General features: G+C 43.9%; 1 protein-coding gene across 1 annotated transcript in view; it reads right to left on the bottom strand.

The window, feature by feature from the left end:
* ATRNL1 (attractin like 1) overlaps nucleotides 1-26768 on the bottom strand; it is a 1517170-nt gene that overhangs the window by 737259 nt on the left and 753143 nt on the right. The window contains exon 21 of the mRNA XM_033941321.1: nucleotides 23072-23124. Coding sequence (XP_033797212.1) covers nucleotides 23072-23124 — 53 coding nt within the window. The remainder of the gene's footprint in view (nucleotides 1-23071; nucleotides 23125-26768) is intronic.

Genomic DNA, 26768 nt, shown 5'->3' with positions numbered 1-26768 from the left:
ACAAGAAGGACAGATTTATGGTGATATTGGATATTGGTTGTAAGTCTTATCATAGAATGTTCGGTTGAATGATTTGACCTAAAGCCTGTCTGATTGGGATGTAATATATGAGTTTTTTCTATAAAGTTGGTTACGTGATTAAAGATGACCTTTTCTATTAATTTGGCGAAAAAGGGAAGATTGGCTATGGGACGGTAATTTGATTTGGTTGCAATTGATTCTTTTGAGTTTTTTATAATTGGATGGATGACTGCCTCTTTCCATTCTTTCGGTATAAATCCTGTTGTTAGACTGGTTTCTATCATTATCTGGATAAAAGGACCGAAAAAAGAAAACGAACGTTTTAGGAAAAGAAGAGAAATTGAATTGGAGTCTGTGCCCTTAATATTAATGCTTAAGATCCTCTAGAGTTGGTATATTGAAACTAGCACATTTAGAAACAGGTATCGTTTGTATTTGTTCCACGTCTATATTAGAATTAGTTTTTGAGTTGATGCATTCTCCAATTTTATTAATTTTATTTACACAATAATCAGCGAGATTTTGGGCACTAGGTTTGATTTCTAAAGATGGATCATCAATACTTTTGGGGGCTTTAAGATTTTTTAATATAGCAAAAAGAGCAGATGAATTTTTAGCACTAGCAATTTTATTGGCGTAATATGTCCAGCACCAAGGTGAATAGTGTCCAAACAGCAGCACCTATAACAGCAGTGCCCAAAAGTCCTGCTTGGTAGCAGAAGGACTGTTGGGAAAAGTTTGCCTTTTTGCAAATGAAAGCAACACAGAAGTTATGGCAAACATGAAGAGGGATGCAGTGAAGCTTGATGAACACTCTGGAGTATGTGCAACTATTTCATATAAAACCTACACAGTAGAGTCATATGCATTTGGGCTGCAAAAACACAAGGAGCAGAGTATAAGGAGTAAAATACTGTGCCTGAAAGAAGAGCAGGGCCTATGGGTGATCATATCAGATGATCTTAAGGTAGCCATACAGGTAGAAATGGTAAGGCAAAAGCCAAAAGGATGCTTGAGTGCATGAGAGGAATGACCAGCAGGAAAAAGGTCATGAAAGTGACTCTATGTGTCTCTGGTAAGACCTCATTAGGAGTACTGTGTGCAAATAAGGAGACCATATCTCCAACAAGGTAAAACCAAGACAGCCACATGGTCAATGGTCTTCATCATAAAACAGAGAAGAGACTTAAAGATCTAAATATGAATGCTTTGGGAGAAAGGATGATAGGGGAGATATGATAGAAACATTTATATTAAAAGAGTAAATTAACCATAAACATCTCCAATATACATATGTACAAGAATTGTGCCTCTTTCAATTATAAGGAAACTTTGGAATGAGTGGGCTTAGAATGAAGGTGAAAGGAAGTAGGCTAAGATGTAATTTATGGAAACACTTTATAGAAAGCAGAGTAGATTAACAGAATGTCATCTCCCAGAGGAGATAATGGAGACAAAGATTGTATCTGAATTTCAGAAAGTATGGGACAAGCAGAGATTTCTGAAGAAGAGGAAAAACAAAGACAAAGCATTAGCAGGGTTCAAAAAAGGTTTGAATATTTTCCTAAAAGAAAAGTCCATAAGCCATTATTAAGGTGGAGTTGGGAAAATCCACTGCTTATTTCTAGGATAAGCATCATAAAATCAGTTTTACTCTTTTGAGATCTTGCCAAGTACTTGTGACCTGGATTGGCCATGACTTTTGGTCTGTTCCAGTATGGCAACTCTTATGTTCTTACAACAAAAAGTTAACGTATTTGTGTGTGTCATACTCTCCCCTTTTATAAATAGCTGTTTTATCTGCATATATTACACATTCTTATATGTCACTTCTCCGTATTCAAGGTTCTTCCCTAACTCCAAGGGAAATGGGTTACTATCCCTTTTAGAGTTTCTAAATGCCTGGCTTAAGTTTCTTTTTATTAATAGCCTCTGCTATTCTCGTTCTACCAATCAAAGTGAAAAAAGAATGCTTTGTCCAGTTATGATTTGTTTTCATAGCTCTTCATCCCTTCAAGAGTGTGTTGATGTCCTCGTCAATCTTTTTCTTTGGCCCTAGATACGGCTAAGTAAATTCAATTATTTTTGCTTGTGCATTGCTGTCATTCTCCATGTCTTGAACCATCAGTGCCTCTATATTTTATTTTGGAATAAATATTTTTCTCTTCATTCCTTTCTGAATGTACTGCCAACTCTTTTGTTTCTTTAAATACTTAGAATTTGTCCCAGTGTTCTCTGCCAGAGCAAGTGAATTGTGTGTGTGTGTGTTAATCTGCCTTTGTTTCATTTCATGGTTATTTCCTGTATCGACCTACTTCATCATTAACTTCATCGTTCAGTTCAAAGCTTTGTATCTGTCTTTCACCAGACAGCATCTTTATCATCTTGTTTCTTTATCTGCTTCGTCTTTTCAATCAAATGTCTTCCATGATAACATACCACAATGCATTCTTGGATTCTTCAGTCTTTTAGCAGCTCTGAAACAGGTCTTCATGAATTTCTTAAATGGGTAAACAAAGCCCATATATCTTAACTTTTGTCTCTTGAGGGCTTTGATCACAGTACATTTACCATCAGCCATAATCACAGTTACACAAAGCCAAGGATCTGTGTACCTCTTACTGATGTCACAGACCAGATCTTCGTCTCCACTCCTAGTTTTCAAGGGCCACCAACAGGTCAGGTTTTTGGACATTCGTAATGATTCTCCATAGATTTGCATACAAGGAGAGTAGTAGACATGCACATCTTCCTCATGCTTATTTATTAGCTATATCCTAAACACTAGACCAGTGTTTCTCAACTCAGTCCTGGAGTAGCCCCTTGCCAGTCAGGTTTTCAGGATATCCACAATGAACAAGCATAAACTTGGTTTGAATACACTGCCTCCATTATATGCTAATTTATTTCAAGCATTTTAATTGTGCATATCCTGAAAACCTGACTGGAAAGGGGCTACTCCAGGATCGAGATGAGAAACAATGCACTCGAAGACTGGGGGTAAAGGTCAAAGCTCTAGGTCAGTTCTCTGAGGGGCCAATACAGAAAGCCTTGCAATAAGAACAGGCTCAGCATGCAGCTCCACTGAGAAACTAGTACTTCAGAAATACCATGGGATGCTGTAAACCATGACCATGCAAAATTACTGCTGCAGTCCATTGTATCATTTCTACATGCCACCTTTCCTGTTAGTGGCGATTGGCTCAGGCACTGAAAAAAAGGGTGATATATATATTTAAAAAAAACCCACTACAAGCCACAGGCAAAAAAGCATGTCCAAACCAATGTCCCAACAAACCATCTACCCTGAAGCAACATCACTTTCCACTGCAACATCCCCCCGCCTCCCATTTTTTTTTTTTTTTCAGGGCCAGCCCAGGAGAGTGGTCATGTGGATTATATATATATATATATATATATATATATATATGACCATTATATATATATATATATATATATATATGACCATTCTCCTGGGCTGGCCCTGAAAAAAAAATTGGGGGGCGAGGGGATGTTGCAGTGGAAAGTGATGTTGCTTCAGGGTAGATGGTTTGTTGGGACATTGGTTTGGACATGCTTTTTTGCCTGTGGCTTGTAGTGGGGTTTGTTTGGGTTTTTTTATCCACATGACCACTCTCCTGGGCTGGCCCTGAAAAAATATCACTGGTATCTAGTGACATCCCTTCCTCCTACCCCCTGACTTGACTTTTTTTAAAAAGTCACTGATGTTTAGTGGGACTCTCCACCTTCTGATCCCTCATCCAGGCCACCCCAGTCCCTAAATGAGGCAGAAGTAGGTGCAGACTGACCACTGGTAAAACAGGGCAGTGTCTGAGGGCCCACAGCAATAGAGAACCCAGTTTCCCTTGGCTTCCATCTAATTTAAAGAAAACAAAAAACTAGGTAAGTATACCCCACGCAAAGCAAAACTAAAGAAGAAACCAAGTGGTGAGTGGAACAGTACTCGTCAACCTAAGGACAAGATTTATTGGTGTAAAGTCAAATAAAATACATATATAACAAATAAATTACATATATATCAATACATAAATGAAAAGTCTTTTGTTCTTCAAGTCTTAACACTCCCTCTCTCTTCCCTCTTATCCTCAACAATCTGTTACCCCTTCATCCCTGAGTCATTCTAGGGAAACAGGATTTGTAGAAGCTGTGAGGGACTGCTTTATGGAGCAACTGATCAGGGAACCGACGCGGGGGAGTGCTACTCTTGACCTCATCCTGAACGGATTAGGAGGGCCTGCAAGAGGGGTAGAAGTGGGAGGACCACTAGGCAACAGTGACCACAATGCGATCAGATTCACTTTAGAAAGGGGGACACCCATAGTAAGGAGGACCGCAACAACTGCGCTCAACTTCAAGAAGGGGAACTATGTTGCTATGAGGGAAATGGTGGGGAGGAAGCTCAGAAACATCTTTAGGATGGAGACTGTGGAAAGCGCCTGGACCCTATTCAGGGACACCCTACAGGAAGCACAAAAAATGTACGTCCCCAGTTTCAGGAAAGGCTGCAAGAACAAGCGGTCAAAGGACCCGATTTGGATCTCAGCAGAAGTAAAGAGGGCAATAAACGACAAAAAAGTATCCTTCCGGAGATGGAAAAAGGATCCAACGGAGGAAAATCACCAGGCGCACAGGAAATGCCAAAAAGAATGCCACCGAGAGGTTAGAAAAGCAAAAGGGAAATACGAAGAGGGGCTGGCCAGGGAGGCGAAAAACTTCAAGGCATTCTTCAGTTACGTAAAGGGGAAACGACCAGCGAGAGAGGAGGTGGGGCCGCTGGACGATGGGGATAGGAGGGGAGTGATTAAAGAGGATAAAGAGGTAGCTGAGAGGCTGAACACGTTCTTCTCGTCGGTTTTCACGAGAGAAGACACATCTAATATACCGGACTCAGAGGAGCTCATGAGTGGGGAACAGGCTGAGAAATTGGAGCACATAGAGGTAAGTAAGGAGGATGTCCTCAAACAGATAGACAGGTTAAAATGCGGCAAATCACCGGGTCCGGACGGGATCCACCCGAGGGTTCTGAAGGAGCTAAGACAAGAAATAGCGGGCACAATCCAGCATGTTTGTAACCTATCCTTGAAAACTGGAGAGGTACCAGAGGACTGGAAATTGGCGAATGTCACACCTATCTTCAAAAAGGGATTGAGGGGTGACCCCGGGAACTACAGGCCGGTGAGCCTGACTTCAATTATAGGGAAGATGGTGGAAGCTATAATAAAGGACGGCATTTGCGAGCACATTGAGAGAAATGGCCTACTGAGAACAAGCCAGCACGGATTCTGTAAGGGAAGGTCATGCTTAACGAACCTTCTGTACTTCTTTGAGGGAATAAGCAGTCGGGTGGACAATGGGGAACCCATCGACATCATTTACCTCGATTTTCAAAAGGCTTTCGACAAGGTGCCACATGAAAGGCTGCTTAGGAAGCTGTGGAACCACGGGGTGGGAGGGGATGTGCACCGATGGATAGAGCACTGGTTGTCGGGTAGACTGCAGAGGGTCGGAGTAAAGGGCCAATATTCTGACTGGCGGGGAGTCACGAGCGGTGTGCCGCAGGGATCGGTGCTGGGGCCGTTACTCTTCAACATATTTATCAATGACCTGGAAAAGGAGGCAAAGTGCGAGGTTATAAAATTTGCAGACGATACCAAACTGTGCGGCAGAGTTAGCTCCAGGGAGGAGTGTGAGGACCTGCAAAGGGACCTAGACAAGCTGGAAGACTGGGCGAACAAATGGCAAATGCGCTTTAACGTGGAAAAATGCAAGGTCATGCATATAGGGAAAAAAAACCCGTTGTTCAACTACAAATTGGGGGGGGCATTGTTGGGAGAAAGCAGTCTTGAGAGAGACTTGGGAGTGCTGGTGGATGCATCACTGAAGCCATCTGCACAGTGCGCAGCGGCCTCAAAAAAAGCAAACAGGATGCTGGGCATCATAAAAAGGGGCATAAAAACCAGGACGAGGGAAGTCATCTTGCCACTGTATCGAGCGATGGTGCGTCCGCATCTGGAATATTGCGTTCAATATTGGTCGCCGTACCTCAAGAAGGACATGGCGGTACTCGAGAGAGTCCAAAGGAGAGCAACGAAACTGGTAAGAGGGCTGGAACACTGCCCATATGCCGAGAGGTTGGATAGGCTGGGGCTCTTCTCTCTGGAAAAAAGGAGGCTCAGGGGTGATATGATAGAGACCTTCAAGATCATGAGGGGCATAGAGAGGGTGGATAGGGACAGATTCTTCAGGCTGAAGGGGACAACAGGTACGAGGGGGCATTCGGAGAAACTGAAGGGAGATAGGTTCAAAACGAATGCAAGGAAGTTTTTTTTCACCCAAAGGGTCGTGGACACTTGGAATGCGCTACCGGAGGACGTGATTGGGCAGAGTACGATACAAGGATTCAAACAGAGACTGGACGGATTCCTGAGGGATAAAGGGATCGTGGGATACTGAGAAAGCTAACCAGAAAATAAGTATAGAAACCCGACCAGGTCGTGCATGTGCAAGACCGGAGGGCTAGGACTTTGATGGGAAGATAGGACTCAATAGGAAACCAAGGTGGCATGGGGGCCCCTTCTGGTGATTTGGACAGGTCGTGACCTGTTTGGGCCGCCGCGGGAGCGGACTGCTGGGCAGGATGGACCTATGGTCTGACCCGGCGGAGGCACTGCTTATGTTCTTATTCTCTTTTCCTCTTTCCCTTTATCCCCTCTTGTCCCCAACAGTCCAACTCTCTATGTCCTCCCTAATCTCCCAAATGTGCAGTCTCTCACTCTGGGTCCCTCCCCTCCCTACCTATCTCTTTCTTCATTCCCACCTATCCAATTCTATAAAAGGTAGGCGGTGACCCGTCATTCCTGTGCCGGACAAAAACACGCCGACAATCGTGTGCAGGACTTATGCGCAACGGCTTTAAAAAGTTACTATTAGCACTGTGGAGGGTGGAACCCTCCCCCCCATACACACACTAAACTTACAAGTATTTGTGCTCCCGTCAGGGGGATCTTCCCTGACCTCTTGGAATATCAACCAGATTGGTTATATCTTGAATGGAAAATCATGATCCCAATGCGACTATTTCATATATTAAATATTAAAATACCTAGTTATGCTAAAGACAATATGATTTTATTGGATATGTGGAAAACAATTAAATTTATTGATAAATTAACAGATGTTCCCATAATAAACTCTACTTTGCAGTCCTTATGGTTAAACTCCAAGATTCAAATAGGCGGTGCTGGGATCGCTTGGAAGAATTGGATGCAGGCAGGTAATCGGACATTAGATGATGTTATATCTAATGGAAATCTGCTGGATTTTTCACAACTGCAACAATCATTTGGAATTTTAAAATCTCAACACTATAGGTGGTTGCAGTTGAAGCAGGCTATTCAGAGTGGGTTCCCTGAATGGAAACATTTAAAAACTTATTTTAGCCTGCAAATCCTTTGCTACCAAACTGATCTAGTAGAACATCAGGCTGCCCAGCGGTACAAATTGATTTCTGGATTTTTGAATAAAAAACCAAATAATAGTCTTAGAGACATCTGGAGCATTATATTTCTGTATCTTGTTGGCCACGAATTTGGACTTGGAGACTGAAATGTACAGCGTCAGCATCTTTGAGACAAACATGGTTATTTTTGTTGCATAGGATTTTTTGGACCCCCCCCAGTTCGGTTAAATAAAATAGATAGTTCTAAGTCTAATAGATGCTGGCATTGTCATATTGATATGGTGAACATGGATCATCTGTTATATTTTTATCCTTTTATATTTATGTTTTGGAAGTCAATTTGGGGACAAATAAATTTGGTTCTAGAGTCAAATGTTCCACTATCATATGAGGCCATAATGTGTGGTACGATACTACATGTGAAACCCACTTTAGATAAATATAAGAGCCGTCTTTTTATGATAATGACAGGCATAGCCATTCAATTGATCACGAGTAACTGGAAAAACCATGACAGAATAAGTTACACTTTTTGGTGGGTGAATCTGTGTACTACGTATAGATATGAAAGAATTAATGCAGAATGTAGGGGATTTAGTGGTATATTTAATAAAATTTGGAGCCCATTGAGTAAATTTGTGGAATCATAATAGAAACATAGAAACATAGAAAGATGACGGCAGAAAAGGGCCACAGCCCATCAAGTCTGCCCACCCCACTTACCCACCCCATTAGGTCTGAATGCTGATGACCTAGTTCCTTAACTCTCGTAGGGATCCCACGTGGATGTCCCATTTATTCTTAAAGTCGAGCACGTTGGTGGCCTCGACCACCTGCACTGGAAGTCTGTTCCAGTGATCTACCACCCTTTCTGTGAAAAAATACTTCCTGGTGTCGCCATTAAATTTCCCTCCTCTGAGTTTGAGCGGGTGCCCCCTTGTGACTGAGGGTCCCTTGGGAAAGAATAAGTCGTTTTCCACTTCGACACGACCTGTGATGTACTTAAACGTCTCAATCATGTCGCCCCTTTCCCTACGCTCCTCTAGAGTGTAGAGCTGCAACTTGCCTAGTCTTTCTTCGTATGAGAGACCCTTTGAGTCCGGAGACCATCCTAGTGGCAATCTGCTGGACCGACTCAGCCCGAAGCACATCTTTACGGTAGTGTGGCCTCCAGAATTGCACACAGTATTCCAGGTGAGGTCTCACCATGGTTCTGTAGAGTGGCAGTATGACTTCAGGTTTGCGGCTAATGAAACTTCTTTTGATGCATCCCATCATTTGCCTTGCCTTAGATGAGGCCTTCTCAACTTGTTTGGCAGCCTTCATGTCTGCACTGATGATTACTCCTAAGTCCCGTTCTTCTGAAGTCTTAGCCAGTGTTTCTCCATTCAAGGTATAAGTTCTGCATGGATTTCTAGTACCAAGATGCATGACCTTACATTTCTTAGCATTGAAGCCCAGCTGCCACGTCGAGGACCAGTTTTCCAACGTGATCAGATCCTGCGTCATATTATCCTTGAGAATGCTTTCACTTACTATATTACACAGTTTGGCGTCATCGGCGAACAGTGCTACTTTACCCTGAAGCCCTCGGGTCAAGTCGGGAATATGTTGAAAAGGGATGGTCCCAGGACCGAGCCCTGTGGCACTCCACTAGTCACTTCCGATGTCTCAGAGAGGGTGCCGTTGACCACCACCCTCTGAAGTCTTCCACTCAGCCAATCGTTAATCCATGCAGTTAGTTTCTCACCTAACCCCATCGACTTCATCTTGTGCAATAGTCTGTGGTGTGGGACACTGTCAAAAGCTTTACTGAAATCCAAGTACACTATGTCCAGAGACTCTCCCGAGTCTAACTTTCCCGTCACCCAATCAAAGAAGCTGATCAGATTGGATTGGCATGACCTACCCCTAGTGAATCCATGTTGACAGGGATCCCTTAGGTTCCCCTCGTCCAAAATCGTGTCTAGTTTACCTTTAAGTAAAGTTTCCATGAGTTTACATACTACTGATGTGAGACTTACTGGTCTGTAATTTGCAGCCTCTGCTCTGCAACCTTTTTTGTGCAGAGGAATGACGTTGGCTGTTTTCCAGTCCAGGGGGACTCTCCCCGTACTTAGGGAGAGATTGAAGAGTACTGCTAACGGTTTCGCCAGAACATCGCTTAGCTCTCTGAGCACTCTTGGGTGCAAATTGTCCGGTCCCATGGCTTTGTTCACCTTAAGTCTTGACAGTTCACTGTAAACATCAGCAGGTGTGAACTCGAGTTTCTGAAATGGGTCTTCCATACTTTGCTTTGTTTCCAGCCGTGGCCCGTGTCCTGGTGCCTCGCAGGTAAAGACTGAGCAGAAGTATTCATTCAGTAATTTGGCTTTATCGGAATCTGTTTCCACATAATTTCCGTCTGGCGTTCTAAGGCGTACTATCCCGTTTGCGTTCCTTTTCCTGTCGCTAATGTACTTGAAAAAGGATTTGTCCCCTTTCTTAATGTTCTTTGCTAGAGTTTCTTCCATTCGAAGTTTGGCCTCCTTGACTGCTGTTTTGACCGCTGCAGACTTTGTCCTGTATTCAATGTTTGCTTCTTTTTCCCCGGTGCGTTTGTATGAGAGAAATGCTCTTTTCTTCTCCTTGACGAGGTACGAGACCTCATCAGTGAACCATTGGGGTTTCTTTTTTCTTTATTGTTTATTTACTGATTTTATGTAGCGGATAGTTGCCTCATGAAGAGTCGATTTCAAGGTTGACCACATGGCTTCCACATTATCAGTTTCTTCTTGAACCTGCAGAGTCTGATGGATGAAATCTCCCATGCATGCGAAGTCAGTGCCCCTGAAATTGAGTACCCTCGTTTTAGTGTGTGATCTAGGGAAGCCTTTCCTAAGGTTAAACCATACCATGTTATGGTCACTGGTGGCTAGCGTTGCTCCCACTGAGACCTCCGAGACGCTTTCTCCGTTCGTAAGTACCAGGTCCAGGATGGCCTGGGCTCTAGTGGGCTCTAGTACCATTTGCTTGAGCCATACTCCCTTCATGGACGTTAATATCCTCCTACTATCACAAGTTGTCGCTGAGAGTGTGTTCCAGTCTACATCAGGCATGTTGAAGTCTCCTAACAGAACAACGTCCCCCCGTAACGTGATGTTCTCAATGTCTTCAATTAATTCTGTGTCCATGTCCTCCGATTGCCTTGGAGGTCTGTATACCACACCAAGGTACAGGCATTTTTCCCCGCCTCTGGCCAGGTTTACCCAGATGGATTCCCCAGTATACTTGACATCCGTGATCCTGGTTGTCTTGATGTTCTCTTTGATGTATAGTGCTACCCCTCCTCCTAACTTACCCTCTCTGTCTTTGCGAAGCAGGTTGTATCCTGGTATAGTAGTATCCCACCCGTGAGAGTCTGTAAACCACGTTTCGGATATAGCCACTACATCTAGGTCTGCATTAACTATTTCTGTTTCCAGTTCTAGAAGTTTGTTCCCTAGGCTGCGTGCGTTAACATACATAGCTCTCCACACTTTGTGTTTACTAAGCTCCTGTAGAGAGCCACCCATTTGAGTTAAAGTGTCTCCTGGCAAATCTTTTGCAATAGGGGTACTTACCTTGGACCTAGAATCAAAGTTTTTGGACGCCACATCAAGATTGTTACTTTCTGCTCCAGTGTAAAAGTGGGTACCCTCCCCCGACTTACCTAGTTTAAAGCTCTTCGAAGTAGGCTGGCTAGTCGGCGTCCGAATACATTCTTACCTCTTTTGGTCAGGTGGAGTCCGTCTGGTCCCTGTAGTGTGTCTCCGTGATTCAGGAATCCGAAGTTCATTTCCCGGCACCAACGTTGTAGCCACTCATTCGTCTTCTGGATACGTTCTTCCCTGTCCCTAACAGGAAGAATTGAAGAGAATACTACCTGTGCTCCTGTCTGCTTCAGCCTCTTTCCCAGAGCTCCGAAGTCTCTGGCTATGTCTTCCAGGGTGTTCTTGGCAGGGTGTATCTTCCAGGGTGTATCTTCCAGGGTGTATCTTTCTTTCTCTTCATGTACTTTTACACATCCATGGGGGAGGGGGGTAGGAGGGAGGAAAATAAATTTTGATGGTGATATTTAAGTAACTTTATTCTTCATTTATATTATTAATTATGTTATATTATGTTATTATTAAATGTAGGAAATCTGAAAATCTGGAATGATATATATGTTACTTGTACAGATAATATTGCAATGTATGTAATATCTACTGTTCTTTTATTTGTTTGGCACTGTTTTTAGATTAAAAATCAATAAAGATTAAAAAAAAACCACCTGACATATTTCAATCACTAAATTGAAAATAAAAACATTTTCTCTACCTTTGTTATCTGGCGATTTTATTTTTCTGATTATCTTGTTCCATCTGTGCTCTTAATTCTGTTTCAAAGGCGTCTTTATGCATTTACTTTCTTTCCTCTCCTTCACTTTTTGCACGACATCCATCTTTGGCACTGATTTTCATATTCAGTTTTCTTCCATTTTTCTGTCTTCATCTCAGATCTCTTTCCAACTCTTATCCTCTCCTCTCCTTCATCCCGCTCTTCTCTCCGTCCATGTGCATTATCTCTTCTCTCATCTTCCACTTCCCTCCATCCATGTGCACCATCTCATTTCCCTTTCCTCTTGCCTTCTCCTCCTATCCAACCATGTGTCCACCCACTTCCTATACTCTCCACTCCTCCCATTCAGCATCTCTCCCTTTTTTCTCCCTCCCTATCCCCCCACCCGTTCCACCAAATGCTCTCCCCACCCGGTTCCAAAGCCCCTCTCACCATGAAAATTACAAGAAGGTTGCCAGCACAGCAGCCTCCTCCGCACAGTTCCTTTGCTATGGTCTTCTCAAGCGGAAGCAGGAAGTTGCTTCAGTGGGGGGTGGACCGCAGCAAACAAACAGTACAGAGAAGGCTGGTCATCAGAAGAGGTGGAAGATAGCAGTGCCAGACATCAAGGGAGTGGAAGATAACAGTGTTGGTCATCGGATGGGGAGGGGAGGAAAAAAGTCATCAGGAGGCGGCTCGAATATAAACTTAGATCCGCATTTTGGGGCCATTTTTGTCGCCCAAAAATCTCAGTTTATATTTGAATATATACAGTAATTGGAAGTTGCATGTGCAACTTGGTATGCGCACTGTCCAAAATGTTATATGTCAGTTCACGTGTGGAAACCTGAAAAGGGGACATGGTTAGGACTGGATCGTGTGCAGTTTTTTAAAAAATATTTATTTATTTATCATTTCTATACAACCAATATCGATGGTACAAGAAATACTGAATATATATAATTTAGTCAACATTGACTAAAGGGAAAATGTACAAAGCAATATATAACTTATATAGGCCTCTATTAAGAGAGAGAGGCAAGACACAAAGAAGAAAAACCCCTGGGGAGAGGGGATATAAATACAATTTTAAAAAGTAAAAGAAAAAGAGCAGTATTTAGATGTTAACCTACACTAAATTTATTCTGGCTGCGTTGGAGTCCCTTTACTCTCCAAGAAAAAACCTAATTGGGCAGGTTCAAAAAATATATATTTATTCCCTTGATAGGAAATAAAAGTTTGCAAGGGAACCTTAACTGAAAAGTTGCCCCCAAAGAAATCACTTTACAACGAAATTGCAAAAATTCTTTCCTCCTGGATTGTGTCCATTTCGAGACATCATGAAATATACATATACCCTTTCACCTAAAAAGGTGACCTGTTTTAAATTAAAGTACAATTTCAACAGCATTTCTTTATCCTGTAAGAATACGAGAGAGACTAACAATGTCGCCCGACCCAGTGTTTCAATATCAGAAGATTGCAATACAGCAGATCCATCCAATTGCATAGTTTCAGCTTCTAAACCTTTTCCTTTTTGCACTTTCTTTAGATAATAGATTCTCTGCTTCGGGGGAAGATTCAGTTCTGGAACTTTTAAGCCTGTCAACATAAAGTTCTTAAAGAGTTCCTGAGGGGACATAAATCTAATTATTGGAAAGTTAAGAATCCTTAAATTCAAATTTTTCTGTTGATTTTCCAGATTTTCTGTCTTCCTCAGAAACATCATTTTATCAGTCATTTGTTTAGTCGCCAAATTTTTATTCTCAACTTTTAATTTCTCTAATTTAGAAAGTTCAGCCTTCTCCAAAAGGGTTATCCTGGATGAAGAGTTTAGTTTGTACAGACCGAGAGCAGGTTTTCAATCGCAGACCAGATAAGAGTCAAGAGCCACTGCCTGGGGGCGCTTTTATAAGTTATGCACGTTTATAGATTATGGCCCTGATTCTCTAAAAGTGCGTCCCGATTTTAGGCAGCTGTAGGCGTCCTACAGCTGTCTAATCAGCCAATCGGGATGCACGTTTTTAAAAAAAAAATGCTCCCCAGGCAGGCCGCCTATATTGAAGGCGAGGCCCGCAAGACACCTAGGCCCTGATTCTGTATAGGACGCCCGGGAGAGGCGTCCTATTCAGAATCGGCCTAAACTAAACCCCGATTCTGTAACCGGCGTCCATGTTACAGACGCGGGTTAGAGAATCGGGTTAGATTAGACACGGCCCGCTACACTTATCGCGGCAAGGGATCTCTCTGCCGCTTTAAGTATAGCGGGCCGTGGCCCCCTGACCGATCGCTGGCAGGAGGGTGCCCAAACCCTCCTGCCCGAAGACGCACCCCTCTCCCCGACTCTACCGACCGCCCCCTCCCCGACACTACCGACCGCCCCCCCCCGACATTACCGATCTCCCCCCCCCCCCGACAATATCGATCGATGGCAGGAGGGTGCCCAATCTCTCCTGCCCGAAGACGCACCCCCCCCCCAGCGCTAACAACCCCCACTCCACCAAACCTGTTCTTACAGATGGGTCTTGCATGTCGAGCAAGCAGGCACGCCTCGTCGAAATGAGGCGGGCCCGCCCCTTCCCGGCCCATCCCGCCGAAGCCTAAGGCCTGATTGTCCCAGGCTCTAGAAGCCTGGACCAATCAGGCCTTAGGAATAGCGGGTCCGCCCATCCCTACTAAGTCTAAGGTCTGATTGGCCAATCAGGCCTTAGATTAAGTGGGGATGGGCGGACCCGCTATGCCTAAGGCCTGATTGGTCCAGGCTTCTAGAGCCTGGGCCAATCAAGCCTTAGGCTTCGGCGGGATGGGCCGGGCCCGCCTCATTTCGACGAGGCGTGCCTGCTTGCTCGACGTGCAAGACCCATCTGTAAGAACAGGTTTGGTGGAGTGGGGGTTGTTAGCGCTGGGGGCTGGTGCGTCTTCGGGCAGGAGGGTTTGGGCACCCTCCTGCCAGTGATCGGTCAGGGGCCACGGCCCGCTATACTTATAGCGGCAGAGAGATCCCTTGCCGCGATAAGTATAGCGGCCGCGTCTACTTACAATGTAGACCAGCATTTTGCTGGCCTACATTTTTAAGCTTCTCATCTACTAGGGAGACGCGTAGGGCCACCTAGGTTCAGCCTAAGGCCCGCCTAAGGCCCTTAGACGAGCTTAGGCATCTTGCGGGTCTCCCTAGGCTCCCTTAGGTGCCTTCAGGCCTGCCTGGGGAGCATTTTTTTTTTTTTTAAACGTGCATTCCGATTGGCTGATTAGACAGCTGTAGGACGTCTACAGCTGCCTAAAATCGGGACGCACTTTTAGAGAATCAGGGCCTATATGCCTATGTGCGCACAACTTTGGCACAGGCATTTGTCAGGTTTTCCTTGGCCTAAATGACACACCCTGACGCTAGGTGTTATTCATAAAGTGTGCATAACTATTATAGGATCATGCTTAGCGCTGCAGTGTTGAGGGCCAATTTTTTAGGTGTAATATACAGAATCAGACCCAGGAAGGACAATAAAGGGGAGGGAGGAAGGGGCAGTAAAAATTGTTGGCTCCTCCCACATGGCTCTGTCCATCTGCTTCCAACCCTGCTCTGAATGTCCTTTTTGCCTCTCCACGCTGCAACCTTCTGACAAAGGTAGCATCTAACATCAAGTGCTTTTCTGAACATTGCACACAGCCCTTATCCTGTCATACTCACAACTCTTCTTTATTTGCCCTTGAGCAAATTCACTCTATTTGCTCATTTATTAAGAACATAAGAATTGCCGCTGCTAGGTCAGACTAGTGGTCCATCGTGCCCAGCAGTCCGCTCACGCAGCGGCCCCTAGGTCAGAGATCAGTGCCCTAACTGAGACTAGCTTTACCTGCGTATGTTCTGGTTCAGCAGGAACTTGTCTAACTTTGTCTTGAATCCCTGGAGGGTATTTTCCCCTATAACAGCCTCCGGAAGAGCGTTCCAGTTTTCCACCACTGTCTGGGTGAAGAAGAACTTCCTTACGTTTGTACGGAATCTATCCCCTTTTAACTTTAGAGTGCCTTCTCGTTCTCTTTACCTTGGAGAGGGTGAACAACCACCCGTCTTTATCTACTAAGTCTATTCCCTTCATTATCTTCAGTTTAGTTCTCTTCATAGTCTTATATACTCTTTAGTATTATCAAAACTTGACTACTGTAATTCTATTTTTATTGGTCTTCCAAACTATCAGTCACAACGGTTACAATTAGTACAAAATACCGCAGTCAGATTACTTTATTGCCTGTCCAAAATCGATCACGTTACTAAACCTCTCTTAAAAGCTGAGCATATTTCTTATCAAATCCCACTTAAATACGAATCAATATCCTTTCTTTTTAGATTCTGTCTAGCGGCCTTCCTTCTTTCTTATTCATCACACCTTATTTTGAGCAGCTATTTCTTGACATTCACAGACATTCTTCTTTTTTTTCCATCATGGCTCCGATTCTTTGGAACACTCTTCCTTTTTATCTTCACACAAAAAGATAATTTTCAAAATTCAAAGCTCAATTAAAAGGCATATGACTTTTTTCAGGCATATTGTTTATATTTTATCTTCTTTTAGTTATAATGAAAGTGTCCATTTTACCTTAATATTCCTCATGGCTATTGTTCCTTCACCTGATTTTATTGTAACTTTTCCTTATTATTCCCTTGTGTTACAGTGAAGTCTGTATTGGCAGTGCTGGTCTATCAGTATACAGTGCTCCCCCGGTCATTTGCGGTCGGCGATTCGCGGTCCTGGTCATTCGTGGTATTTTCTGACCGCAAATGACCGGGCAGGAGAGGGCAGTCGAAGAGGCAGGAGAGAGCAACCAGAGCGCCGGTGACTGAAGTTAATCACTTGTGGTATGCTCCGACCGCCTCTTCCTGCACTAAAGTCGGGCTGCTTGTCAAAGCTGTGTGTCAAAGCAGCTCCTGAGTGATGAGGCCTGACTTTAGTGCAGGAAGAGGCGGTCGGAACATTCCTTCACTTGCCAGCGCTCCAGCTGCTCTCTCCTGCCTCTCCGGCTGCCCTCTCCTGTCTCCCCTGCTAAAAAACGTATTTGCGTTTTTTCAAGACTCACGGGGATTCCTGGAACGGAACCCCCTGAATGTCGGGGGAGTACTATATATTTTTTTTATTGTAAATCGCTTAGATTTTAACTTTGATTTTATGTTGGTGGCATATGAAATAAATTGAACTTGAACTCCCTCCCTCCGCATCAGGGACTTGAGTAAAACCAACAAGTGCGGCAGTGTGGTCACATCTGTCTGGCAGATACTGCAAGGGCCATTATTTCAGGATTCATCATTTATCAGCGGCATGGGATTCTGGAGAGACCAGTGTAATCATCATTCGGTGGCAGTTTTGCCAACATTGGAGCATACATAGGTGACAGAAAATGACTCCTCAAATATTGTTACTCGCAGTATCTGCCAGACACGTGTGAACTAGAGAGTTGCGCAGGGACAGAAATCCCACCCATCCCCGCCCGTCCCTGCCAGGATCCTCTCCGTCCCCACCCATCCCCGCCAGGATCCTCCATGTCTCCACCCATCCCCACAAGGAATTACCTCCATCCTTGCCCATCCCCATAAAAAGCAGCAATTACTTCTGACAGGATCATCAATTCCACAGTTTCTTTTGCTGTTTTCCTTGTGGAATCTCTTTGGTGGAACCCTTTTTTTGTTTTCTGTTCAGGTAATTAACTTATAAACCCCCTCTTTTACTAAGGCTGACGTGTCCATTATATTATATGGACGAACCCTGCTTCCAAAGCCTTCCATCCCCGTGGGCCAGAGGGGGGTCCCCGTGGGAGTCCTGTGGGTTAGGGGAGGATTCCCGTGAGAACCCCGCGGGACCCGCGGGATTCCCGCGATCCCCGTTCCCTTGCAGACCTCTAGTGTGAACCCTGCGACTGCACTTGTTGGTTTTATTCAAGCCCCTGATGCAGTCCTTGAAGAGGTGAAACATGCCCATGTTGGACTAGTAGAGAGTGTTGGTAGTGAAGAATTCTTATACATTTTTATAAGACTGGTCTGCTCTTCTTTTCTTGTTGTTCTGGATCTTGTGGATAGTTTGACTTTTTTTTTTTTTTTTTTTTTAAAGTGGCCGGCCTATAGCACTGAAAGACGTATGCAGCGCTGTGCATTTTGACATTTATAGATGATCCCTGCTCAGAAATGCTTACAATCTAACTTGGACAGACAGACATGACATATAGGGTTGGGGATGGAGAACCCAAGGTGAGAGGAGTTAGGAGTCAAGAGGTGGGCTTTTAACTGGGCCTTGAACACTGCCAGAGACAGAGCCCGCCGTAGGGATTCGGGTACCTTGTTCCAAGCATACTGTGCAGCAAGGCAGAAGGGACGGAGTCTTGAGTTGGCGGCAGAAGAGACGGGCACAGAAAGGAGGGACTTACAAGCTGAGTGGAGCTCATGGGGGGCAATCTTAGGGGGAGATAAGTGAAGAGAGATAGTATGGGGCAGCTGAGTGAGTGTATTTGTAGGTAAGTAAGAGGAGTTTGAATTGTATTTGGAAATGGATGGGAAGCCAATGAAGTGGGTAACGTGAATAAAGCCTAAAAGGATTTTCTCTGTTCTACTTACCCTCTTTTTTGATAAAAGAGAAAAATTGCCAGCTAAGCATTCATTTGCTCAGTGGGTCTGCTTCACAAGATCTCAGGACATCTTGCAAATGTGACAAGAGAGAAACACAATTTATGACACATATTTCCACCAGCAGCTGAATGAGCAAGAAAGACCTTCCTCAAACATGCTTCCGATTTGTGAGTTACACTATTGTCATTTGTTCCTCATTCCACAGGCTAGCTGTGACTTTTTTTTTTTCTGGCAGGTCCAAACAGTGAATAAGTACCATATTTGCCGGCGTATAAGACGACTGGGCGTATAAGACGACCCCCCAACTTTTACAGTTAAAATATAGAGTTTGTTATATACTCGCCGTATAAGACTACCCCTTCTTCCGCACACCTTCTGCACAACAAATAAAACTTAAAAGAACATCAGAATTTATTTCAACAATTTTAATTCAAATGTTTATGACATGCAGGTACTTAGCAGGAAAACTGTTACAAGGCTGTATATCATCAAACATGTACGGTAAACATTAAACTTAATTCACTAAAGCTGAATAGAACAATAAACCCATGGGAGCTGCCATGCTATTTGTTTTCTAAACTGTTAACCAAACTGAAACTGTCAATGATAGAAGGAAGATAACACATAGAGGGAGAGAGCAAGTGCCGGGCAAGTCCCTAGCAAGTTTGCTGGCATGACAGTTTCCCTTTAAAAGCCTTCAAAAGCCTCCTGTTCGCCCCCGCAACTTCCTTAAGGGCTAGACTCCACACACGGCCGCATGTGCGAGAGACGTAGTCAAGAGAAAAGGGGTGGGGCCAGAGCGCCGCTGCTTCCCGCTGCGCAGGATGAAGGAGCTGGCACCCTTGTCACACTGATGTCCCGCCATGGCCCCGCTGATGTCCCGGCAGGTTTACTAGTACCGTAAGCACCGTAAGGAGGTAAGGAAGGAGATGTTAGGGCATGTAAAGTAAGGGCATGTAAACAGTACCCGGCGTATAAGACGACCCCCGACTTTGGGGAGGATTTTAAGGTACTGAAAAGTCGTCTTATACGCCGGCAAATACGGTATTTCTTGACACCTATTTTAAAATGCATTAAAGAGAGACTCCACTGCTCCTCTGGCCTGGATTCTTTGCTGGCTGCGATATCTCATCAGGCTAGCATAGGACTATCTCCAGGAAAATGTAGCAGGGAGTCAAAAATATTTAGACTCCAGAGTCAGCACTGCTTTTACGTGTCATAACATGATATTCAAAGCTGGCTGGTACCAAGAAATGGGGCTCAATTTCCAGGAATAGAGCTCGATATCTGCAGATAGTTCTTTGATTAACCCCCCATTTTACCAAACCACTCCCATGAGCGTCAGAGCAGCATTTAGTGCCCCGGGCCGCAGTAGAAACCTCTACCGTGGCTTAGGAAAAGAGGGCCTAAATCAAAAGAGCCTTTCTGTTGTTCTATGTTAATCGGAGTCAGGGTCATGGATTTGATAGACCTCATTTCTGTGGCATCAGTTTATATTGTGTGTTTCATATTAGTTAATATTGGCTTTAACTTCTCACGGCTCAATAGACTCTTGACAAAGGCAGAGATGCCAAAACGCAGTCAGTGTCGAGTCTTCAAATCAATAAAGTGAACTTTGAACTGCACACCCGTGGCTGAATTATTGACATCTCCTCCTCACAACGCCTTTGTTGTGCCTTAATTGTCTCGTCGTTGAAACCTCCCCCACACAGATAGTTTACAGGTTAGATTTGCCATAGTTACAGTGCAAGATTTTAAAATACAAGTTTTCCTTACGTGACACATACTGGTTCTGGTAGCAATAGTCCATCGATCAACGGCAGGGGTTTAGGTGAAAAGGTATGTTTTTATTACTTTTCTAAAACTGAGTCCTTTAAGGAATCTGATCTGCCAATTCTAGTGGCTCGGTACGAAGCCGTCTCTTTTCCAAGCCCTAACCTTTTTAGTCTTTCCTCATACGAAAGGAGTTGCATCCCCCTTTATCATCTTGGTCGCTCTTCTTTGAGCCTTTTCTAGTGCCGCTATATCTTTCTTGAGATAAGGAGGCCAGAAGTGAACGCAATACTCCAGATGAGGTCGCACCATGGAGCGATACCAGGGCATTATAACATTCTTAGTCTTATAACCATTCCTTTTTAAATAATTCCTAGCATCCTATTTGCTTTTTTGGCCGCCGCACATTAGGCGGAAGATTTCATCGTATTGTCTACGATGAAACCGAGTCACCATAAAAAAACAAAACAGGCCCACAGTGGGTCAAATGGAGAACAAAGATTCTGAACAAGGACAACAGGCCAATCACAATTGTATTGTACACTGGTTTGTTCAAATAAAACAAACAGAAAAAGCCCAAGAAAAACCAATAACAGTGAAAACATTCCATTTGGCATTTAAAAGTCTTCCATTTTGTGTCGAGTTAAACCCAAGTGGGCACATGGCACACTGCCTGTCTCCCCAGTCACACACCCTGCCTGTGTCTCTGGCCTTGTGCATGCGGCTTGCTCTGCCTGTTCTTTAACCCTTTCAGGACCAAGGGACATATTTGTCCCATAACTTTAAAATCCTATAAATTTTGATTGGGATAGTCTACAGTTCTAAATTTGATATGTACGGATTCCATATGATACGGCCTTTATGTAAACAAACTGGTTCCGACATTCATTCATTAGCGTCGTTGCTAGATTGACGAGAAGATTCACTTGCCACACTGTCCATAAGCCAGAAGTGTGATTTTTTTAAATAAAAATAATGATATTTCACAAAAAAAATCAATTTTTTGGCATCTGCAAGCCCTTTTTACCATAAAAATGTCGTCAAAACCACAAAAATTGGCCTACGATCCTTATGGTCCTGAAAGGGTTAAGGTGCCTGACAAAGACCCCCCTGGAGATTGGAAGCCCTGTGTTGCCTTTTGAAAGTTTCACACCAGTGTTTTGCAGTTGAAACAGAGCTGTGTTAGGCTTGATTTTATATTTAATAATAATAATTTATTTCTTGTATACCGCCAAACTAGGAAAAGGTTCTAGGTGGTTCACAGCAAGATAAGGCTGAACGTCCAGCCGGTTTACAATACAAGAAAAGCTATTTCTAGAAGATACATAATGCCTATAGATTAAAAGCATTAACATTAGAACACTTAAGTTACAAATTTAGCAAATCGTTGTGTTTGTAGTCTCTATTCGCCATGTCTATCATCCTTTTGGAACTAGCAGACTGCTTGCCTATTTGTTTCCTGGGACCTCCCCAGCCTTGGGTGCACATGTCACACATTCCCCCTCTCCCAAACCTTGTGAGAACTTGCCATGCTTTGCCCATGACATGCCATATGCTATTCCTACCTCCACAGTCACTTAGGCACATGGCACACTATTTCTTTCTCCACAGCCTTACATTCTAGGCAGGTTTCAAAAGACGTACATAACAATAAAAGTAACAAAAAACCCATAAAGGCAAGCAAGTCAAAACATAGAGCTCACATGTCTTCGTGTGTGGGTCTGTGGGAGGGGAATAAGCTTCTGGGTTATTTACAACAGCAAACAAGTTTGGGGAGTTTGAAGAAAATGTAAGACGAAATATGGGACTTCATTTATAGTTTTTTGATGCGAGGCCCTGGTAGCCTCATTGTAATTTTAGGAGGCTTTAGATTATCATTATTATGTTTTATTCATGTTCGATTTGTTGTACTGATGTGGTTCTGTTTATGTATGTACTCTATTGCGGGGTATCAATAAATAAATACAAATAACCTAATAAATTACAATTAAAAAAACCAAACAGTCAAATGTAAAGGCTTTCTAAAGCAGATACCGTATATACTCGAATATAAACTGAGGTAACTTTTCCCCCCAAAAAGGTTGACTCAAATATATACCTGAAGCCAAACAGGCAGCCAATCCGCCCCCTTCACGGAATGCCCCCCCGCCCACCCCTCCCAAACTCTCTGCAGGCCTGCAGTACTGCCCTGGTAGTCCAGTAGTGCAGACAGTCAGTCTGCCCTCCTTCCTAGACCCATCACGGACCTCCAGTACTGCCCTGGTGGTCCAGAGGAGCAGGGAACCGGAGCTGCCTTCAATCCTTCCCTCCCAGCAACTTTGTAAAACTAGCCCAACCCTCCACTTCCCTCCCCTCCCGGTCCCCTTGCAGGTCCTCGATGGTCCCGGAGTGAGGCAGGGCAGGAATGATCCCTTTACACTCCTGTCTGGCAGTCTCCGTAGTGGAAAAAATGACTGCCATGAGATCCCATCCCTAGCCACGTCCCATTTTCAGCATCGTGCACTTGAACCGGCACATAACTGTTATAGAATCACGCCTACAAAGTTACATGCATAACTTCCAATTAATGTCAGTTATGAGGTGTTGATTGCTAATGATCAGGGCCGATTACTTATTTATTTTCAAAATTTATATCCTACAACATCCCATAGGCCTATTATTCAATTATGTTATGCACACCAATCAACTACATGCACTGATGTATGCACCCAACTTTAGGCGCCATTTATAGAATTTAAAGGCTTGCCCGCATTTCCAGCCTGCTCTGCCCCCGAGCCGCCCCAGCTGTGTGCACAGAGCACTATGCCTGTTTCTCGTGTTACGTTCTAGGACATTTTGCAGATACTCACAGTAGCATGTTCCACGCAGTGGATTACCCAGATATCTGTTTTCAGAGTCACAACTGTAGAAGTAAAACAAATGCGCATTACTTATAAAGTACTATTTCGGAACAATTAAAAAAGCAGAAATTTAATAACAGTGTGCCTTGGTTTATAAGACAGAAAGGTGCCTATGGCGTTCACTTTCAAAGCAGATGGCCACAAAAAGGTCCCTCTGCTGAAAACATCCAAATCACGATTTTCAAAAGACAGAATTTGGACATTTTAAACCGCACTTCGTCCAATTAGCAAAAGGCCATGTTAGTGGTGTGTTTTGGGTGGGACTAGGGCGGCCCAAAATTAGGACGTCTTTCAGCAATAAAGGAACAGGAACAAACGAATAATTCAAGGCATAAAAGGAGGATTTTTTACATAGACTTGTTTCAATTATGTCTAGGGCACAAAAAGGGATGAAGGCATGACCCCTGCCCCCTTTAACCTCCTAGTGGTTCCTGACACCCTCCCCTCCCTTCCCCCCTTCAAAAGTGAAAATAACAATGGATATCAAGTATTATGGCCAGTGGGTAGCGTAGTGGCCTTTGTACAATGGGACACACAGGTGGAACTTCCACTTTAACTCAGATTTATTTATTTTTCTATACTGTTCTCAGAATGGTTTACATTAATTTGTTCAGGTACTCAAGTATTATTCCCTATCTGTCCCAGTGGGCTCACAATCTATCTAATGTACCTGGGGCAATGGGGGGGGGGGGGGTTAAGCGACTTGCCCAGGGTCACAAGAAGCAGCGTGGGTTTGAACCCACAACCTCAGGGTGCTGAGGCTGTAGCTTTAACCACCGCTCCACACTCTCCCCTTTATATATAATGCCCTTTTAAGCATGGCCTAATTTTAAGAGTTTTTATCGTGGGGGGAAATAAAAAAGGTTTATAAAATTACCCTCTTTGGAGCAGATTCAAGAAAGTGCAAAAATGAGGTTAAAAAAATATGGGCTTTATACAACAGCAATTGTACACAAAATTGCCTTTCTAGAGCGTAAGTCAACCTCTCTTTGGACACTTACGCCATGTAAAAGCCTAGTGTAAGTGATAGCATGCAAGTCACGCCCCTGGCCTGTCCATGTGCACAGTCCTTTGAAGCTGTAGCATTTAGGTGCTACGGAGGGAATTTGATAAATGGTGATCAAAATTCCATACAGGCAAAAAGAAGACGTGGACCTCGCCTTAGAGCACGTAACTTGAAACACACTATACAGAATTAGGAAATCATTTTTAAAAGAGATGTATTATCAAATGACATAAAACCAAAACAACAAAAAAAATAAAAATCAAGGAAATCAAAAAGCTTTCGAAGCTTCCATATCAGCAACTGATTCGTTCCACCACTGCTCTCTCCCTAAACACCCTTTCCCTGCGTTGCTTTCTCTTTATGGCATCAGTACCCAGAAATAAAAATCAATTTGAAGAATAAGATCATAATTGACAGCGTGGCATATAGCAGACCTCACAAGATACAAAAACCTGCAGTCTTTCACTGTGCCCAAAAAAAAAACCCATCTTGAGCAAACATAGTTCTCAAAAAGGCAGCCAGAGCCGTTGTCACAATAACGCTGCGACACTCCCTCTCCAAAGGGAAACTCTGCCAAAATTGGTCCCAGACTCCAAAGAGAAACCCTGCCCGCATTGCGCCCAAACTCTGTCGACCAGCAGGTGATCATTATTCTTTTAGGAGGTCATTTACACATAGGGCTCCTTTTACTAAGGTGTGTTAAGGCCTTAACGCATGGAATAGCGCACGCGTTAGACCTTAACGCCAACATTGAGCTGGCGTTATTCTAGAAGCGTAGCGCGAGGTAATTTCGTACGTGCGCTAAAAACGCTAGCGCACCTTAGTAAAAGGAGCCCATAGGGGTGGTCACTGGTAGCAGATGTGAATTCCTCACCAAAATAAATTAAACTCCTGGATTGCCACCCAAAACTATCTTTGATCATCTCCCGCCTTTGACCATACGTCTCATGAGGGAGACTGATGTTTCCTGCCAGGCCTGAAGCAATTCCCTGAACTAAAAGGAGAGTCAGGAGTCGTGGATTTCTGGGAACAGAACCAGAACTGGTAAAATTGCTGCCTGGCATTGTGTGGTGGGATGGGGAACCACATCAGTGTCCCGCAAACTTTTTTGTACTCCGGGCCTCAACTGCAGGGCATCGGGAAATGCGTGGACATCGATGCGACAATGTTCCACGGATGTGTGACATCGTCACGTCGCCATCCGCTCATGTGTGGAGGCTCTGCAGTCGCGGCCCTGAGCCTACTATCACTATGCCGGTGGGGGGGTGCTGAAGGAGGGAGAGGGGCTACGAAAGGCACGTCCTAAAAGTGGTCAGCTGGCGTGTGTGCCTCTCCTCCTCGTGGCACGCCCGAAATCTCGCCGCAGCACACAGTTTGCAATGCACTGCGCTACGTCCAGCATACAAATCTGGATGAAAGGGATATTTTAGGAATCTTGCTATGCCGTCCAGGTGCCCTATACTTTTAGGGTTAAATGTACCTCAGAGGGGGCTCTAATTAATCACCCTAAAATCTGATTTTGTGCAGACCACAGAGCTATAAAGCCTGACTGAAGGAAGACTTCAACAAGCCTGTGGTATCTAAACCATTAATATACTGATTGAACTTTGTCTTCAAATTTGGGAACAGACGATGTGAAGTGTACAGAGAAGAGTGTTAAAATTGACAAATCATACCATTAAAGGCTGCCTGGAACTGTAAGTAACATCTCTAATAGTAAAGTCTGGAAAGAAGGAGAAATAAATATGGATATGAAATTTTGTTATTTTTTTTGCTTCATCAACTGGAGTCAAAGTAAAGTTTGGTTTGTTTCCATTTTATCATAGGTATTGACTAAATTATTCACAGTATACTATATATAGTCTGATGGCAAGCTTCCAATCGGTCTGACAGGGGTGGGAAATTTCATGGTGACACCAGAAAAAATTTCTTCACCGAAAGGGTGGTTGATCGCTGGAATAATCTTCCACAACAGGTCATTGAGGCCAGCAGCGTGCCAGATTTTAAGAAAAGATGGGATTGGCATGTGGGATCTCTTCATGGAAGTAGTTAGGGGATGGGCCATTAGAGTGGGCAGACTAGATGGGCCGTGGCCCTTTTCTGCCGTCATGTTCTATGTTATACCTGGCCCCAAACAAAGAAATAACTTGTGTATATTTTCCCCACCATCCTGGGCGTACACTAGGCAGCCACCTAGGTGTGCATAAAACAAGGGGGTTACACAAGAAAATGGCTTCATAAAACTACCCCCTGTGGGGGAAGTTCTATAACTAGGCTCCCCAAAATTTGACAGTTCATTTTGCTGCCCCTCAATATCTCTCCTCGCTTCTCTCTCCTTATACACCTCCCAGAGAACTCCGCTCCTCAGATAAGTCACTCTTAAAGTTACCCTTCTCCTCCACTGCCAACTCCTTTCATCTAGGTGCCCCCTATGCCTGGAATAAATTACCCGAGTTTGTCCGTCAGGCCCCTTCCTTTCCCTTATTTAAAAGCAGACTGAAAACCCACTCAATCCTTAACCCTACTCTCCTCTGTCCTCCAACCCAGCCAGCTGATTAACCGTTCCTCTTAACTGTATCCATGACATCCTGTTTGTCTTTGGGAAACAGAGCTGAGCTTGTGATGTCATAATGCCTCATT

Source organism: Geotrypetes seraphini, chromosome 4 (assembly GCF_902459505.1).
Source record: "Geotrypetes seraphini chromosome 4, aGeoSer1.1, whole genome shotgun sequence".
Classification (NCBI taxonomy): Eukaryota; Metazoa; Chordata; class Amphibia; order Gymnophiona; family Dermophiidae; genus Geotrypetes; species Geotrypetes seraphini.
This window is presented reverse-complemented; position numbering and strand designations above follow the sequence as displayed.